The 19,244-nt window shown below is 43.6% G+C and overlaps 1 protein-coding gene across 3 annotated transcripts in view; it reads right to left on the bottom strand.

The window, feature by feature from the left end:
* Nucleotides 1-19,244, bottom strand: part of MBOAT2 (membrane bound O-acyltransferase domain containing 2) — a 113,584-nt gene that overhangs the window by 19,040 nt on the left and 75,300 nt on the right. For 2 of the 3 annotated variants that reach the window (XM_060169327.1, XM_060169329.1), the window contains 3 exons: nucleotides 13,495-13,590; nucleotides 4,057-4,112; nucleotides 2,575-2,629 (listed from right to left, as the gene is read on the bottom strand). In XM_060169327.1, the coding sequence (XP_060025310.1) occupies nucleotides 2,575-2,629; nucleotides 4,057-4,112; nucleotides 13,495-13,590 (207 nt within the window). The remainder of the gene's footprint in view (nucleotides 1-2,574; nucleotides 2,630-4,056; nucleotides 4,113-13,494; nucleotides 13,591-19,244) is intronic. The other variant, XM_060169328.1, reaches the window with a different exon arrangement.

Genomic DNA, 19,244 nt, shown 5'->3' with positions numbered 1-19,244 from the left:
AGATAGTGATACATACGATGAAGGAAAGTAAAGCAGGGCCAAGGGCTACAGGGTGCGGGAGGGGAGGGCTGTGCAGTGACGGGTGGGCTGAGTAGGGAGGAAAGGAGGCTACGGCTCCTGTGGGACCTGCCAGGCGGCCGTCAGACCTTTGTTAGTTTATTCTCGACGGCATGAGGAGCCACGGGAGGGTTTTCATCAGGAGAGGGTGATAATATAATCCAATACGTAGTAAAAGAATCTCTGGCTGCCGGGTGGGCAGGACAGAAAATGGAGAGCAGCCAGAAAAGCTCGGACAGTGGACCAGGTGGAGAGCGAGGTTAGGCCGCGGTGATGTCAGTGGACCAGGTAGAGAGCGAGGTTAGGCCGCGGTGATGTCAGTGGACCAGGCAGAGAGCAAGGCAGCTGGGAGGGAAGTAACGGTGGAAGAACAGATGGGGTTGGGGTGCGGGACAAGGGACACAGAAATCAGAAGTTCTGTTCCAAACAGGTTCCATCTGAGACACTGTTTACCCTCCACACCTGGATGCTGCAATGGCAGGTGGACATACGAGGCCGGGGCCCAGGAGAGAGGCTGGATGGGGATATAAACGTAGGAGACTTCAAATGCGTGGACCGTATTAAAGCCAATGGAAGGCAAGCAATCGCCCGAAGAAGATGGAAAAGTCCAAGGATGTGCCCAGCAGCACAGGAACACTTCGCAGTGAGGCAGAGGGATTCAGCAGAGGAGACCAAGAGAAGCAGCCGGTGAGGCACGAGGACGGTGAGATGCACGTGGTGGCCCGGATGGTAAGCGGCGAAGGTGTTTCACGGACTGAGCGAGCCAACAGGTCACGCGGTGCTGAGAGGTCGAGCGGCCTACAGACCGAGGCGGACCATTAAATCTGCCAAGGTGAAGAGCAACCTTGAAAGAATGGTGGCAGACAAGCATCGAGGACAGAAACCTGACTGCAGTGGGTTGGGGAGAGAAAAGGAGATGAGGAAGTAAGAATAGAGAAATCCTTCAAGGAGTCTTGCTCTAAAGGAGTGGAGAGTCATGGGTGGAAGCTGGAAGGGGCTGTGAGGTCAAGGAGTCTTTTCCCTTTAAGTTGGTGGGAATGAGCCCACAGAGGGGGAAAAACTGATGAGTGACAAGGCACAAGATGGGATAACCGAAGAAGCAAAATCCTTGAGTTTTGTACTCAAGAAGCAACTGGACTCAGCGCTGACGTGAAAAGTTGGCCTTGGGCTGGACTGCGGACGGTGTATACGTGGCACTGGGAAGGAAAGGAGAGTATTCTGTTACAGACACAGGCAGGCTGGTAGGTTTGGTGGTCGCAGAATGAAGCAGAGTTGCCTTATTTTCTCCAAAAAGCAAACACCATCCCACGTGCGTGTCGGGGACGGGGTGCTGGGAGTGGGGGAGAAAGGAGGACGCTGTTCCCAATGCTGCAGCAGGTGGAAAGTGAGTGGCCGGCGGGGAGGAGGCAGGGGAACTGTGGTTAATACTGAGCTCCGTAGTTTTAAACCTGGGGTAACAAATCCGAAACACTCCAATCAGCAAGACAACGTTTTTCCACTCTGCCTCCTTCTGCTGTTCGGGCAGGCGGAGAGTTGAATGTAACCGGGTTTGCGGTCTTGCCAGGTGGCCGTGTGGGAGGGAAAGGGGGGGACCAGGGCTGAGTGGCTCCTGACGAGCGGTTCCTGGGATGGACCCAGGACTCATACAGATCACAGAGCCCAGGTCAAACTAACCTCTTAGCAGCTAAATAAATTCAAGTGCATATTCGCTGATATATAAAGACTGGCCATAGTGAATATCAAAATAGAATCATTTTAAAGATGGGGAAAATATAAGAAGATTCTCAAGACATACTACCTGGGATCAAAGGTGAGCACTGAGGGTAGGGCCTTCCTACTACACAAACCATTTCATTCTTCTGACAGCCAAGAATATATTATTAGTTCCAGATTTACAGGAAACGAGGTGCTTGTGGGAAGTTCTTCTTTAGGTAAATTGAGTATCTGACGTCTAATTATATTAGATTAAGATAGGCCCTGTCAAGCTATTAAGCTATTCCTCAGAGGAGTCCACAGAGGACGCACAGTAAACAAGGAGCAGGCTCTCCCACAGCGAATTCCTCAAGTACCAATGAGAGTATCTCGCTGGTTCTTCATTATTTCCAAACATGGCATCTCTGTGCTATATTAACACATCTAAGCCCAGCACCTGCCATCAGGTCATTGGTCTATAAATGGTAGCTGTGATTATGACTCATAATTACTACATGAAGACCAAACAACCTTCCTGTCTTCAGGGAACTCAGAGCCTCGCAGAAGAGACAGAAGACTTCGTAGCTGCCTTGTGGTGCACAGGAGGTGCTGCTGTATGATGAAATACTCAAGGTGCTGTGGGAGTCTTAGAAGGGAGGCCCAGCCCAGCCGGATTTTGTGGCGGGAGGCGTGCAGACGGAGGATTGTTTGGTTTTCATGAACTAAGAGCTTCTAGGAGGACAAGTTAGCCTTGGCCATGAGTAAGTGTGTGTCCCCAGCAGGGACAGCGTGAACCTCGGCAGGAGACGATTTAAAGGCACATACCTTACCGCTAAGCCTCTCTGTGACGGAGTCAGTTCTTCATCCTTTCGAAACATCCCTGAGAAATAAAAATAAGCAATTTATCAATTATGATTTCTCCCAAGAAAAGAATGGTATTTCTTCCCATTCACACTTGCATTACTTTCCTCCTTCGAAATTCAGGTTATAATCCCAATTTTGGCCTAACTATTTGGTATAACTAGTCCCTTTCTTTCTCATTACAACACAGGCTCAATCATGTGAAAGGACCATCATATAACCAAACACGTCCAGCTCTGGGCAAAATAAATAACACATGTCAGGGAACTAATTTGACTCTTTTCTAAAGGAAAGTATTATTACATTTAAAAGTTCCCCAATGCTAGCATATTTAATAGTACTTTTCAAAAGGAGGCATGAAAATGTTTCTATTATTGGACGATTCCAATGACTAACCTCAATGGTATGGACAGTATAAAGCAAGGAAGGATTTCCTCACTCCTACGTGACTCTAGTGAATGAAACTGAACTCAGTATACCATCTTCAACCACTTCTTTACCTTTCCTCCAAACAGGAGAATGTTACCTATGATTACACATCAACTTACTAAATCTTTTTTTTTTTTTTGCGGTACGCGGGCCTCTCGCCGTTGTGGCCTCTCCCGTTGCGGAGCACAGGCTCCGGACGCGCAGGCTCAGCGGCCATGGCTCACGGGCCCAGCCGCTCCGCGGCACGTGGGACCTTCCCGGACCGGGGCACGAACCCGTGTCCCCTGCATCGGCAGGCGGACTCTCAACCACTGCGCCACCAGGGAAGCCCTCAAATTGCTAAATCTTAAACCCAGTTTAAAGGCCAACAACACACTTCGAAAATTCTTGTGGGTCTTCCCGAGCAGGTGGCACAGGATGGGTGATGGATACTAGGAGGCTGCAAATCCATCCAGGCTACATATAAATGATTGTCCCATAGAGAATCCTCCTTCAATCTCTGAAGAAACCAGAGTCTAACTCTTAGGACTCAGAGTCCTGACTGCCAGCATTTGCCATGGCAAGGTGTCCATTCACTGAGGACACAGAATATGAATGTGTACGTATTTGTACTAAAAGGATACGTAAGTGTGCGTGTGTTCATGTGTATAAGGGACTGGGGCAGGGGGAAACATGCAGATTTTAATACAAATGTAACACAGATGAAGCAGGGATTAATAAAACTTGATTTAGACCAAATGTCTATTTCCTTCGTATTTTAAAGTGCCACTGATGTGGGTCACGGGCCTGACTGACACTATTTTACTTTGTTTCTGTCACTGAACTGAATGCAAAATTAAGAATAAACAGTGAAAGAAAACAAGCACACGTTAGTAGCCTTAAGCAGAGTTCAATATTTTCCCTATCTTACCGCCATCCCTTTATTTCCTCTAACAGAAAGTTATCATAATCTCTCAAACAAAGGATGGTTGGAATATAACCTTTTCGGTGATGAAAAATTAATTTCCAAATTCTTACCATCATGAATTTCACAAGCCAAACTAGTGATCTTCTGGGTAATTATCATCATTGGGCTATGACAAAACAGAAAATAAATATTTTACAAGAAGAAATTTAAAATAATACTTATGATACATGAAAGAGTTTTTATTCTGCTTATGACTACAAAACCCTGAAATTTTTAAATAAAAACAAGACCCCAAGGAATTTCAAAGAGAACTCCAGGGCTGTTATGTTTGGGGAAGCGACAGAAGACAGGGGATCTGGGTTTTCTCCCTTGCTCTAAGAAAAGGCTCATCCTCTAAAGGAAACCCGTGCGAGCAGAGATGCAGCCCCACCTCCTCACTTCCTGCCTGTAACCTGAGGCCAGCTGAGGACCACACAGCCACCAGAGGGGACCCCATCACCCCACTCTCACTCAGTACTTTTCAATACTCTGTGCTGCCTTTTGCCTCAGGGCTGAATTTAAAGATGGAAAGTAAGTCGCCTGGGAAAAGGCGAATAGGTAGAAAATTAAAGGAGTTTGGGTGAGAAATGTGGAGCAAAGCAGAAAGAGGGAAATGGGCAAAAAGAGAAAGGACGACATCTATGTCGCTATTCCAGGAGCCAGGCAAGGCGGGGGAGCAGCTGTTAAAATGCCCTGGAGCAGTACTGAACGCACACAAACCAGGTTACACTCCACAGAAAGAGGACTTTAAATGTGTGTCACAAGTGAGAAAATGGCAACCGTTTTCCCATATTTCCTAATCTCTAATTGAATGGATAACTTGCGAAGAAAACCAAAATCCACGTAAGAAAACCCACCAGGCTACATTTTCACCCTTTACGTTAGCTTATAGACATGAGTATTAAAGAACAATTAACCCTAAGTTACCTGTTTATAGTTTTGGAATCTCAATAAAACCAGGAGGAAATCATGGAAGGCCCATCGCAGCCGGGGAGCGGCACCACGAAGACCCTGAGCTTCCCCCCTACCCTCCCACCCCCACCCCTCCCCGTGCCCACTGCTCAGAGCACAGACTGCCACCTTCACCAAAACAACCAGCATCTTGAAACATGTAAAGAAAGGAGGTGATTTCTCACCGTGTCAGCCACGTCATCAAGGGTTTGTTGTAAATGGTCCGACCGCTGGCATGAGATGCACAGACCTGGGCCCCCCGAGAACTTACAGCCCACTGTCCTCACCTAACAGGCAAGATCTCACGAAAAACCTGTCAGATGACGATTGCTCTTAAACTCAAAGTACTAACGGAGAGGATTCCTCTTGAGTTCCCTTAAAGGTCAGTTCCTACACATACATCACTCACTCTCAGGAAATTATTCCTCGGCTAACCTATCCCCCAGGCTGCTTGCTTTCAACACCCAGTTGCCATTTTTTTTAACTTTGCAAGATATTTTACATGCCTTTGAGGATTATAAAAATACCTTGTAACTCCCATTTCCCTGGGGGAAAAGAATCATTTTTCTCACCTGCCTAATTCTCTTCATAGTTTAGTTAAAAAATGGATGAGAAAATACTCTTCGGTTCTAAATTTTAATTCTCGCATCACCTTAAAACATCATAAAAACACCTGATAAAATAATTATTAAATTTATACTATCAACTCAGTGACGTACTAAATTGTTAGGTCCATATACATCAGATGTTCCCCAAAGGCAAATACGTGCTTCTTGAGTGCGTGCCCTTACTGCGCCTACTGGCAGCCCCAAGCAACTTCTACTCTATCAGGTGTGCGGGACGCAGGCTCTCGTGCAAGTGAGCTGCGTCGGGCGACAGAGTGGTTCCAAGGAGCACGCTCCCTAACAGAGGTGGGAAGAAGGCGGGGAGCAGACCCACGTGCTCCAGACTCTCCCCAGATGCTGCTTCCTCCTGGAGCTGCTTTGCAAGGAGATCCCCGGCCCCTGCTTCAGGTCTCAGGCTAACAGTCCCTTCGTACAGGAGGCCCGTGCACAGCTCTACCCCAGCAGCCACCTCTGCCCAAATGCAACCCACGCCCTTCACTTCATCTCAGCGTCCTGTTTATTTCCTTCAAAGAATTCTTCACATTCGTGGGTGTTTCATTTATCCAGTGATGGCTGTGCTTTAAAATCTCTCTTCCCTCTTTAGAAGGTCCCTGCTATATGGAGCTAACAGTCTTTCTCACCACGGACCCTCCAGTGCCGAGCACAGTGCCCGGCATAGGATGTGTGCTGAATAAATATTTCTAAAATACCATGTAAACTGAATCTTCTGAGTGTCAAGATCCATCACTCCTTCCGGAGGTTGATTATATTCCTTCCCTCCTGTCCGCTCTCCTCTGTGCTTGAAAACAGGTACCAGACTGTTCTGTAATTACTGGGTTATTTTCCTGTCACCACAAAATCCATGGACTACTTAACAGCAGGAACCCTGCCCTGTTCACCTCTGTACCCTCGGCACCTGCTATATACTTGGGCTCAAAGTTCTGACCGGCTTGTAAAAATGTCTCTCATCGCTTCTCTGTTTCCTTAACCGACAATTGTTACCCCTGAACATTTCCTTTGGTTTTAAAGGGGTGGCCATTCCACAGCCTCTGGTCCAACCTGCCCCAGGCAGGGGTCAGGGGGTGGCTAATGTGACAGGAAAATGACAGAAGACAAAATCATTACAGAGTGACTATGAAGGAGCACTTTATGAATGAAAGCAAAAAAGGACTAGGGGGAAGCTCAGCACGGGAGGAATAGACTAACGAGAGCTCAGAAGAGTAAACCAGAGGGGAAGGCAGACCGATGAGTCCCACACAGGCAGGAGCCTGGCCGGGAGACGGAGCAGAGTGACGGAGGCAGGGGTGGCGTGCGTGCACAGAGGACGCTTCTAAGTGGAAACACTCCCAGGGTTGACAAAGAGATGAGCTGCAGTGGTTTTCCGAGCAGTGCACTTTGCTCACAAATACCTGAATGGCGACAGTTAGAGTGACTCACGCAATTTTCACTTACACCTTTATTGACATTTTAACTACCTGTTTGCCTCCAATATCTAATCGCTTCCCAGGTCCTTGGACGTCTGAGATAACGACGTGAATCAGACTCTCCTGCTTCCCTGGGGCGGAGGCTGCGAGATGGAGTGGGGAGGGCAGGCAGTCGGCTTCCGGGCCTCCATGGAGTGAGGTCCGGGCCTGGATGGAGCCGCCTGCACGTTCTGCACCACGACGTCGCTAGATTCAGGTGGAACTACACACACTTTCTCCCCGGCACTCTGCCAGGAACATGGAAAAATGTGCCACCTAGCTATTCAAAACAAATACCTCAACCGATGAAAGAGCTTCAGGTAACATAAGATAAGACGTCAAGAACTAACAAGCTCTAGACTTCTTATAATTTTTTTAAAAGGGTACAAATTAACTTTGCTTTTTAACTAAAACATTGACATGCTTTTTTTTTTTTCCTCTACAAAGAAGGAGAATAATGGGATTTACTTCTATCACACAGTGAAACTCAAACTGTAGTTAAACATTATCAGAGAATGAATACGAAAAAAGAACAATCACTTTCTGGATTGTTCCATCATCTCTAGGAGACTGCTGAACTCTAACAATGCTGCCACAAAGCAACTACGAGCACCTGCTAGGTAAAGGTCAGTTTGTCACCAGGGTACGAGGGACCTAACAACAGAACCAAACTTACTTCTCCACTCTCAGGCATGTCTGATACACAGGTGCTCTCTCCTCCAAAACAGCAAAACCCACTGCAACCGACAAACCCCACGGACCTAACACCAAAGGAATGTGCAGTGAGAGAGGATGGAAAAGGCTTCTGAGCCACCCATCCATCCCCTTTACTCCGCCATTCTGAAAACAAGGATCTAATGAGCACCTACAAGGCACCAGGTGCTGGAGACACAGCCGTGAATGAGGCAGGGTTCTCGTACTGGGGAGGGGCGGATAACAGATGAACTTACAGGTCAATATATCATATGCCAGCTGTTGTTCTGCTCATCGGGGTGGGGGAGAGGGAGTGCCAGGATGCAGGTGAGGACTGGCCTCACCCGGGGGTGATGTTTCACAGAGAACTTGAGTCAGGGAGCAAGCCCTGGTGAGGCAAGTTCACCAGCCCCCAGGTGGGTGTGACTGGCCTGCTGGAAGGCTGGTAAGGACACTGATGTGACTGGAGGAGGCAAGTAAGGACAGGAACAGATGGTGAAGACAGACAGGGGGCAGGGATCAGATCTAGGAGGCTTCTGCAGGGCGCTGTGAGGACACAGGCTGTGACCCAAGACACACTGGGAACTGTGGAGGGTGACAGGAGAGAACTAACCTGGTTCTAAATGGGTATATTCCAGCTCTGGGTGGAAAGGACTTTGGGGTGCTGGGATGGGGCTAAGAGACAGGCGAGAACGGCAGCCCAGACCAGGGTGACGGCACAGGCCTTGTGAAATGGATTCCAGCCACCTTCTGACGGTAAAGACAGTGAGATTTGATGAAGATTTGACGATGTACCAGATACAGGGTTTGAGACCTGAAGCCACCAAGGTTTTTGACCACAGCAAGAAACAGAAGGATAGGGCTGGCTGAGAAGGAGTGCAGGAGGAACAGGGAAGGGAAATTGGGAATTCTGTGTTAGGCAAGTTCAGTGTGAGATGCTCAGGGGACAACCAGGCGGAGACGTGGGGAACAGACAGGTGGACCCATGAGTCAGAAAACAGCTCACGTCCCGACTCCAGTACTTATCAATTGTGGAGACGGGGGAGCTATTTAACTGCCCCACCCTCTAAATTATTATCCATAAAATGGGGATAATAAAGCCACTGTGTGGATTAGATTAAACGGCAATAGGACAAATACCATGAACAGTATCTGAGGCACAGCAGATGATAAAACCTTCGTTCAATAAATATCGGAACTGCTACTCAGCAGAGGGCATTGGAGGGCTGCAATACTTAACTGTAAAGTGCTGTCTCCGAAGGAGCTTTCTAACTAAATTAGGAGCTAAACCGGTACATGAAGAGCTGCATAAAAAAGTGTTAAGTGCTAAATGAGATATTTGAAGAAATGTGCAGAGGAATGAGAGATAACTTCAAACTAAGCAAACTGAGGGGGAAACACCTCGAACGGGAGTCACTTCATCTGGGCCTTTAAGAGCAGGGAGGTCTGGATATGCAGGTAGGGTTGGGAAGGGTGCTCCTGGCAGAAAGAATCTGATGGGCAGTAAAGTGTGAGGACATGAAAGTGACTGCAGCATCAGACGAGACAGGCTGAGAGGTGAGGCTGGGCACACACAGTGGGGGCTTTGAAGGCCAGCGATCCACTCTTTAGAGTCTTAAGAGAACACTGCAGATTTCTGATAAATACCGTGATACCACACTGCTTTGTGAACAAACATAAAATCGGGGGAAAGGCTCAGGTAGGGTGGGGAACAGACATACGAAACCATATAACAGACCCGTGCCTGTTTACTCCTGGTACCTTGAACTACATCAGTGGCAGCTGGGCGGAATGCTTCCCCTAACCAAATGTAGGTCAAGGTGTCGGGAGACGCTCCCACAGGATGAAACAGGATAAATGGAACACTGCGGTTTATGGGCTGAATAATTTACATCAACCCTATTTACAACACAGGTACGGGGCACAGCAGAGCGGAGGACGGTGAAGAGCAGCAGGAATCTTCCAGGACTCAGCTCAGTGAGTACAGAGGGACGGCATGGAGCTTTTAGACCAAGTGGTCTCTCCCTTCTTCTGCTTGACACGACTGTCACCTGCAAAAGTACTTAGCACCCAGCGAAACGTATAGCACATGCTCAATAAATCTTAGCTGAATGAACACACGTGGGCAGCTGGTAATAAGACACTTCCTGAGCATCTGATACTATCCGGTTAGCTCTAAAATATATTCTTGATTTCAATGGAAAATATGTCACGCATATCTTTTTTTTGGTGGATGCTTAACCAGCCCTTCAGCTCCACAAAATCGACATATTCCAATCAGAACTCATTCTCTTCCTGCCCCCAGAATCTCTTTTTCTGCTTCCATCTACAAGGATGCAAGTATTTACATTTCTTTTTCTGTCTCAATACCATTTACTGAATATCGAGAGGGGTTTTCCTCACTGACCTATAATCCCAGCATTTTCATTCTGTACACTTATTTCCCAGATCCACGGGTCTGTTTCTCTATGCTGGCTTCTTGGATTTGGCTATTCCTATGTCAGTCCTACAATATTGAAATGATAGCTGCTTTACAAGCAGAGTATGTTTTTATATTGAATTTGCTACTCTCAAACACTTCTAGAGAAACTTTTCAATGTGTCTGATTTCCCTCAAAACCTCAACTTAAATTGCATAACATTTACAGATTAACTAGAGAAAAAGGACCGTCTTTACAATACTGACTGTTACTCTGAATAAACAAGATGTTTCTCCAGTCAGTCTTTTTTTATATCCTATAGTAAAGTTTCATAGTTTTCTATACAGAGGTCCCGGCATTTCTTTTTACATGTATTCTTAAATATTTCATAGTTTTTACTGCTTTTGAAACTAGGATCCTTTTTCCATTATATTTTCTAACCGGTTATTGCTGATATAAAGGAAAGCTATTTCATTGTTTTATACTTCTCTTGTATCTATTTTCTGAGGCCAACGTGAAAGCTAACAACCTAGCTTTTCAACCTTTCTGCAAAAAGAAGCTTCTATTAAGAGGTGAGTCCCTTTTACCTAATCAACATTTTAAATGTATATTCAACCTATTTCTCGCTCTCTCATTGCACACACATACACACGTGCGCACACACACACACAAAATCAGTGTTCCACACCTCTGCAAGTAACACTGCCCTGCACAAAACAGTTCCCCTGCTAGTCCTCAGCAAGAGCTTGGCTTCCCTTTTCCAACTTCAGGGCAACGGGACAGCTTAGCACAAAGAATGGTTCCCTTTATTCAGTTCTACCTTCTTCAGACAGCCAGCATTTTGGATGGCTACCATATCTATCCTAATTAGGGTCAAGTCAGGATCTTTTCTGCTCATGTGTTGTAACACACTCAAGGCTTCTAAATGCTTCTTTTCTCTTCTGTGCCCATTAAAATAAAAGAGAGTCCTTTAACTTAGTTCAGCCTCGATGGTCTCCTTGAGCTGATGTGTCTCTGTCTAATCTTTATCAGTTCACTGATAATGGTCAGATATTTTCTCCTAATGGATAAAAATTAAACTAGGAGTTTTATAGCAGGTTGTCCACCTTTAAAATTCTATGTTATTTCTCTTTGACATACTTCAATATTTTAAATTATACTTAAACATTTAAATGAACATTTTAATTTCATTAAAATACTTAAAGCCATGTCACGCGCATTTTGTTCTTAACGTAAACTATCCTCTAAACTGTGGGGTCATGGAACTAGCCTTTTCCAACAGAATGGGAGAAAGCATGGCATGATCTCTCTTTGCTCGACTCACTGCTGGACACGCCCCCTCCATCTACGTAATCAAGAGGATTCCAGAGACCCTGAAGGAGGCAGGGCCACAAGAAAGCAGGAGCCTGGTTCCCTGAATGACTGTGCAGAGCAGAGGCCCCCTCCTCACTGGACTGGACTGTGAATGGGAAATAAACCTTCATTATGTAAAGCCACCGAAATGATGTTGCTGTTCTGACAGCCTACCCCTAGCTAGAGAGTGACATGAGTTTAGAACAGCAGATAAAGTAAATAAAAAAGGTAATAACTAAGATTGAAATGAAGGAGGGGTTACAAGGATCCAGCAAATACTGGGCCTCAAGAATTTGTACTTGTACCAATCCATACTAATAAACTCAAGTCAGCTACGTTAAACTACTTATTAAATCTGGCGGTTTAAAAATATAAGCAGCTAGTTCCTACTTTCGTTATACTAGGATGACAACGCGTGACCTGGGTTACCTCTTCGGGTTCACCAAGATTTTCACGGTGGCCCAATACGTTTATTGACTCTGCTCAGTAGCTCTTTTCTTCAAGAATTCCTATTGTTTATAAGCTAGATGGCCAGCACCTATTCACTTCTTCTGAATGCCAGGTGTATTTCTCAATTCTATTCAATATGTTGCTAAGTTGACTAACTAGTGTTTCAGTGTATTTAATCAATTTTGTTTTGTCTTGGTTGTGTTTGTTCTTTTGGATGCAGTCTCCTTTCATCCAAGCCTGTTTTAAAAATCTGTTTAATAAAAGTAAAATCCACTTTGATCTCATTAAGGAGAAAAAGATATTTCATCTTCTGAAATTCTCTTGTTTTATAACAGTGATTTTTCTCTAAGCTCATACAACTTTGGGCCTTTTCTATTGTTGAACAGTTTTTTTCATAGATGTCATGATTTGTTTTATTTTTTCCACTTACTTATCCTTAAGTTGGATTTACTGGTCATTTTTTTTTTCTTTTTTTTTTTGCAGTGCACGGGCCTCTCACTGTTGTGGCCTCTCCCGTTGTGGAGCACAGGCTCCGGACACGCAGGCTCAGCGGCCATGGCTCACGGGCCCAACCGCTCCGCGGCATGTGGGATCTTCCCGGACCAGGGCACGAACCCGTGTCCCTTGCATCGGCAGGTGGACTCCCAACCACTGCGCCACCAGGGAAGCCCTACTGGTCATTTTTTATCCTGTCCAGATGACTCAAGACTGACTTAAAAGCAGGTCTTCTGTATCTTGTTCAACAGAGATATCTGTCAGGTTTGACATAAAGACTATAGAGTTTTATCTTCAACTTCCCCACCTGGTACCTAGGTGTTAGCAGGTGTCCCTTTATAAAGATGGTAAGCAAGTTCATTCGTAAGGACTTGGACTGCATTTATCTCATAATAGACACTCCATCAGTTTTGTTACAGGGAAAAGACCTCTCCAGTACCAAGGAGGGACTCAATCTCCCTTGAAGGAATAAAAGCCAGAAGCTATTTCTACCACTCAGTAGAATACCGAATATAAGAATGTAAAACATTCCATAGGAGTGAAATGCATAGAAGTAAAATACATGCTCAAGTGCCCTCTCTTGGAAATTCAGAATGACAAAGCTAGTCCGAGGACCTGTGGTCCAAAGAAAGTCCCACAGTGTGCTAAGAAGCAAGAACAAGCAATCAGATGTGAAACGACTGTATAAAAGAGACTCCAGAGAAAGGAAGAAGGAAGGAAAGGACGGAGGGAAGGGGGGGCGTGAAGGAGGGAAGGTAGCAAGGATGCAGGCTCAAAGGGGCTGATTTTCATTAGTTATAAGTGATTGCAGAAATTTCTAACAGAATTAGAAAATGCTTTCAATATCAGAATGCTGTACAACAAATTTAATTGCCGTATATTTAGCAATTTTGTATAAGTCAATTTTAAAAACCAGGTTATTTTTGTGACTTATGTAGCACTATAAAAGACCACTTTACAAGAAGAAAAATGCTAAGTTCATAAAAGAATTTTCAACTAACAGAGTTTTTCATTTGAACTACTAAATGCAACTATATTTTGTCCTTTAACCAACATGTTAGAATAGATAAACAGGCTTACCCTGAAAAATCCGCAGAATATTGTCCATAATCAAAGATATAGACTCTAGTAATTTGGCATACTGTGAGGTAACCCAAAGCAAACACAAAACAATATCTGGAAAACAAAAATAAGCTAGATTAGTGAAATAAAAAGATTCATTTTGTTAAAGAATACATTTTTAACTAATTTATTAACTATATGATACAGTTCAAAAAATTAAACATTACTAGATCTACTCCACAAATAGCTTTCTTCAACAAGTTTTAAAAATCTTTACTAGTGTCTGCTTCAGTTTACTTGAACTTTGTACCATCTTCAATGGTAAGTGCATTTAGTTCCTACCTTTATACATTTTTTCCTTCTGAAAAAACTCTGTACAGCAAATTATGTATCTGAAAGTCATGCTTACAGCATGAAACTGAATATGTTGAATATTGATATCTGTTCTATTTATTCCTCCTTCTTCTAGAAAACAAAATCTAGTATGAAAATATTTGGCTGAAATATACATTAAACAAATTCTTAATAGGATTTTTAAAACTTGTCCTCAAGTGTCTAAAATCATAAACAGTGTGGGTCAGGTGGTATATACTCACATTTTAAAACATGAACGTTTAGTAATTTTCAGTCTTAAGATGTATAGGAGAGAGTTACAATAATTAAACACACAGTATGGGAAAAAGAATTTACATATCAATAGAACAGAAATCCACAGGCTCTAGGATACATAACATTGCATAAAATGAAGGCTGCAATGCAAATTAGCAGGAATGGATTGATTATCACCTAATTAGTTAACCACGTGGCTGGGGGAAGGGAGTTGTATCTTCATCTAAACAATTCTAGATGGATTAAAGAATTATGAATACAACATAAAACCAAATCACAAAGGGGCTGTGGATAAATATTCAAACATTCTCAAACTGGCGAAGGACTTTCTAAACATATATAGTGAAGAAATCAACGGAAAAAGACCAACGTATTTGGCTAAGTTAAAACCTTAAACTTCTCAGGTTGGCAATTCAGGAGCTTTTATGAAAAGGTCCTTTCAAACTTTATACCAGGAGGTAATTCCGAGCTACTTGGATTATTCCTGAGCAAAGAAAAAGGGGGGAAAGCTTCCTAATTCACATGATTTACAGAGTTACTATATTCCTGATAGCTATATCTGATAAAATGGCACATGTGCATACCCACACACAAAACGCTGAGAAATCAAACCTAACATAACTTCTGAATATCATGTGGCAGATCGCATTTTCCAAAGAGGGCCCCATTTCACATGCTCTTCTACAACCTGCCCCTCTGTCCCCTCATCAGGAGGCGGAGTCTCTTTCTCTACCCGCTTTGAATCTCCATTGGCCCTCTAACTGCACTGACCAGTAGACTATGGTAGAAGGAACACTTTGCTAGCTCAGGCGCAGCCCATAATTAGCCTGGCAGTTTCTCCTTCCTGCCTTTTGGAAGTTGTTCGTCAGGAGAAAAGCATGACTGTCCCAAGACCAACACATGTACAGGCTCTGGAGGAGGGAGTGTCAGAGAGTGAGGTGCCAGAGAGCACTAAGTCTTCAGACATGTTACGTGAAGAAGCTGATGTCAGGTGAAAACAAGGGCTCGATTCGGCCGAACCTTTCCCGAATTCCTGACCCACAGAACAGTAAGCACTTTATTTTAAGCCACTGCATTTTGAGGTAGTGACGTAATCAGAACAGAAATTGGTAAGTGAAAACAGGGTGCTACCATAGGAAAAACCTAACACACACTGGCTGTAGGACAGGGAGCAGGTGGCAGCAGGAAAGGTCTCGAGGAGATTGCTACCGAAGACCTAAAGAGCAGGAGGGAAATTCTAACTGGAAGCAGAGAAAAGGCACCCCAGGCACCCCAGGTTATACAGTGACTGGGGAACACTGCTGCCTGCTGTAACGTGGAAGATAAGAAAAATACCCAATAAAAGTGCTGAAAGGTTTCTCTTAGATGCATACAACAAGGTAAGGGTAGAGAGAGATGAACTAAAAAAGAAAATGTGCAGGGTTTGAGCAGAACTTAGGAAAAATAGAAAGGGCTCAGGATAGTCTTTCTTGTCAGCAAAATATTCTTAAAGTAATCAGGGTAAAGATGAAGTCAAGGGTCTCTTGATGACACCTCAGAAAGATTTAAGGACAACTTTATAGAACCTCTTAGATTTAAAAAAAGAGTTTCTAAGAATCTTAAGGGTATATACCTCTTAGACTCTCTACGAGGCAAGAACACTTTTAGGAACCTTAAGGATGTTGTCCCACAGCACTTTCAGACCAAATTAAAAAGGAGACTATCAAAAAGAGATCTGCGGGTGCAGCTTTTGTCTAATGCAGGGGGTTATAATTAGATACACAGGAAGCCCACATCATTTTTAAGGGAGTTACATGAGATTGGACTGAAAGGGAGAGACAGCTCAAAATGAAAACAGATCTTTGGGTGCCCAACTATCTACTGTTGGGTAGTAGGCTAAGAAAACTATTCAACTGCAAAATCCGGCTATTTCTTATGAAAAAGGAAGGAGAGCTCAGGGTGTGGAGTCAAGAGTCTAGAGGGTGAATCCAAGAGCCACAGAGAACCACTTGCAGGGACTAGGTCTGGGCCCTAATCAAGGAAGTGATAACAGGTGTCTGTCTGGAGTTCACAATTGTTACAGACCGGGGATTGCTAAGTGACCTGCCTTCCCCTCCTATTTGAACAAAAAGGTCTACTACAGCTATCCTATCACTGCTCACCACCGTATACTGGGTCCCCCAGGGGCCCCTTTAGTTTACTGGTCCTCACATGGAGAAGAACCACAGCCAAGAAGCCTCATCCGTACTAGACCTGACTGAGATGACGAGACAAAGATCTCGAGCTCGATGCCATAATGAGAGGAGACTCTGGGGGATCCTGGGAGCCAAGTAAGAGCATTTTTCATGTGGGATGACTGTGAACTTTGGGAGCCAGAGGACAGAAGGGCTCCTAAGGTTGCTGCCCCCAGTAACAACCCTCCCTGTTGCACATGTAGCTCTGCACCTCAAGAGCTGGAATATAATTCTCCTCACCTCGAATCTGGTCGAAATAACTTGGTTTACCAACAGAATACAATGGAAATGACTTCCTGCAACGTCAAGGCTAGGTCATAGGAAGTCTTGCTGCTTCCTCCTAGGTTTCTTGGAACGCTTGTCCTTGGCACACTGTCTCTGAGCCCAGCCATTACCTGTGAGCAGCTCAAGCCCACATGGAGAGGTAAAATGCAGGTGCTCCAGTCAATCATCCCAGCTGATCTCCCAGCCAGCAGCCAACATCAACTGCCAGCCTTAGCAGGAAACCTTCTTGATGTCAAGCAGTCATGCTTTCAAATAACTGCAGTTCCAGCCAATATTTAATAACAACCACATGGGACCCTAGGCAAAAATTGTTCAGCTGGGTCTACTCAAAACAGAAAACCATGAAAAATAATGATAGATCACTGCTAAGACACTAAACTTGGGGTGATTTGTCCTGCTGCACTAGATAACTGAAATAATTCCTTAAAAAGAGTTTAGCTCAGGCTTCCCTGGTAGCGCAGTGGTTGAGAGTCCGCCTGCCGATGCAGGGGACGCGGGTTCGTGCCCTGATCCAGGAAGATCCCACATGCCGCGGAACGGCTGGGCCCGTGAGCCATGGCCGCTGAGCCTGCACGTCCGGAGCCTGTGCTCCGCAACGGGAGAGGCCACAACAGTGAGAGGCCCGCGTACCACCAAAAAAAAAAAAGAGTTTAGCACACTAAAACGAATTGTAATTTAAAATAAGATACCTCGACCAGGCAGGGCTTATTGGATAAATGCAAGAATGATTCAGTAAAGGAAGACTAGTAATATGTATCATCATAGTGGTGAGTCAAAGGGGAAAAATAGTTATAACAGATACATAGAAAGGCATTTAATAAAATTCTATTATGTCTCCACAAAACAAATAGAACTCAGTAAACTAAGAGAAGAGGATGCTTTCTTAACATTAAAAAGATCTCTCAAAATATTCAGTACTTTGTTGGCCCTGAAACACTAGTAATTCATGGGGGAAAGCACATGAAAGTTTGTGAAGTGGGAAAGAAGAGGTATATGTGTTAGTGTAAAATAACTTACTTTTAGACTTATTTTGAAAATTCAAATAATATTAGAGTCCACTCCCCTCAAATCTCTAAATTTAGCATCATAATCCCAAGCAAAATCCCAACAATACTTTTTTTTTTTTTTTTTTTTTTGACTGGGGCACGAACCCGTGTCCCCTGCATCGGCAGGTGGACTCTCAACCGCTGCGCCACCAGGGAAGCCCCCAACAATACTTTAAGTGGAACCTGATTAGTTGACTTGCAAGGTCTTCTGGAAAACTAAACAAACATATGACGAGGAGGACTTGCCCTCTCCTACCAGATAAAAGAATACGTCACGGTGATTCATAATGCAGTATTGATGCAGAAACAGGCCAAAAGATTAACCTCACAGAGAAGAAGGTTCAAAAAAAAGACTCACTGTACAACTGAAAGTTTTGGTAATTATAAAGCTGGCATATGAAATTAGTGGGAAAAAGATGAATGAGGCAACTGAAGTGTAAAATGTTAGCTCTCCTTTCAGAAATAAAAATAGTTTTCGAGTTCACACACATACAAAAATCCAGTCAGACTGTGAAAAAAAATAAGACAGTAAAAAGTCTAGAATAAAACACAAAAGAATATCCTCAAATTTCTGGAACTGGGGAAACCTCCATAAGCATGACAAAAATCATAAATGCCACAAAGACAAAATGTGACAATATTTATTATATAGAGATTATTGGAAATTTCTGTATGAGAGATGACAGAAAATTAAATAAGTAACAGAAATTATCTACTACATGTTGGTTAATATCCCTAATGATGAAATTCTACAAGTCAACAAAGAAAGAAATTAAGAATTCAAGTGAAAAAATGGATGAGAATGTGAATGATCAAATTATAGAATAAAAAAATTATAACGGCCAGTCCATTTAGAAAAATAAATTAGATTCATGATAAAGAATGACCAGAAAATAATAATAATAATCCAGAAATGCATATTAGAATTATAATACTTATCCAATATAAAAAGTTTAAAAGTAGATAATACTTTAAGACTGGCAAAAGTTTAAAAGTAGGGACTTCCCTGGCAGTCCAGTGGTTAAGCCTCCGCGCTTCCACTGCAGGGAGCACGGGTTTGATCCCTGGCTGGGGAACTAAGATCCCACATGCCATGCACAGAGCAGCCAAAAAAAAAAAGACTAGTAAGACTGGCAAAAGTTTAAAAGTAGATAATATCCAGTTTGGGAGGGAAAAACAGACATTCGCAAACATAGCTGGTAGGGATGAAATTTTAAACATCTTTTTTCGGTAGTGATTTTGCAGCATACCTCAGAATTTGTACATACTCTTTGAACCGCCAATTTCACTGCAAGAAGTCTATCCTAAAAAATAAAAATACTTATATATATGCACAAGGATACATACAAAGATATTCACTAAAGCACTGTATTTAATGATAAAAATGGGAAACCAGCTAAATGTCTCCAATGATATTAGCTATAATAAATGTAAATAATAAAATAAATAGAAAGCCACACTACAGCATTCAGTAACAGTGAATAAAGAGGTATCTATATGTACACACAATGGAAGGCAGAGTCAAGTGGAAAAAGTAAGCTAAAGAACAGTGGGCTTAAAATGCAATCCCATTTTAGATTCTCTATATATGTACACATATGTATGTATATATATA

This window comes from Lagenorhynchus albirostris, chromosome 13 (assembly GCF_949774975.1).
Source record: "Lagenorhynchus albirostris chromosome 13, mLagAlb1.1, whole genome shotgun sequence".
In the NCBI taxonomy this organism is placed as follows: domain Eukaryota; kingdom Metazoa; phylum Chordata; class Mammalia; order Artiodactyla; family Delphinidae; genus Lagenorhynchus; species Lagenorhynchus albirostris.
Note: the sequence above shows the minus strand (reverse complement) of the source record. Positions and strands in the feature narration are given on the sequence as shown.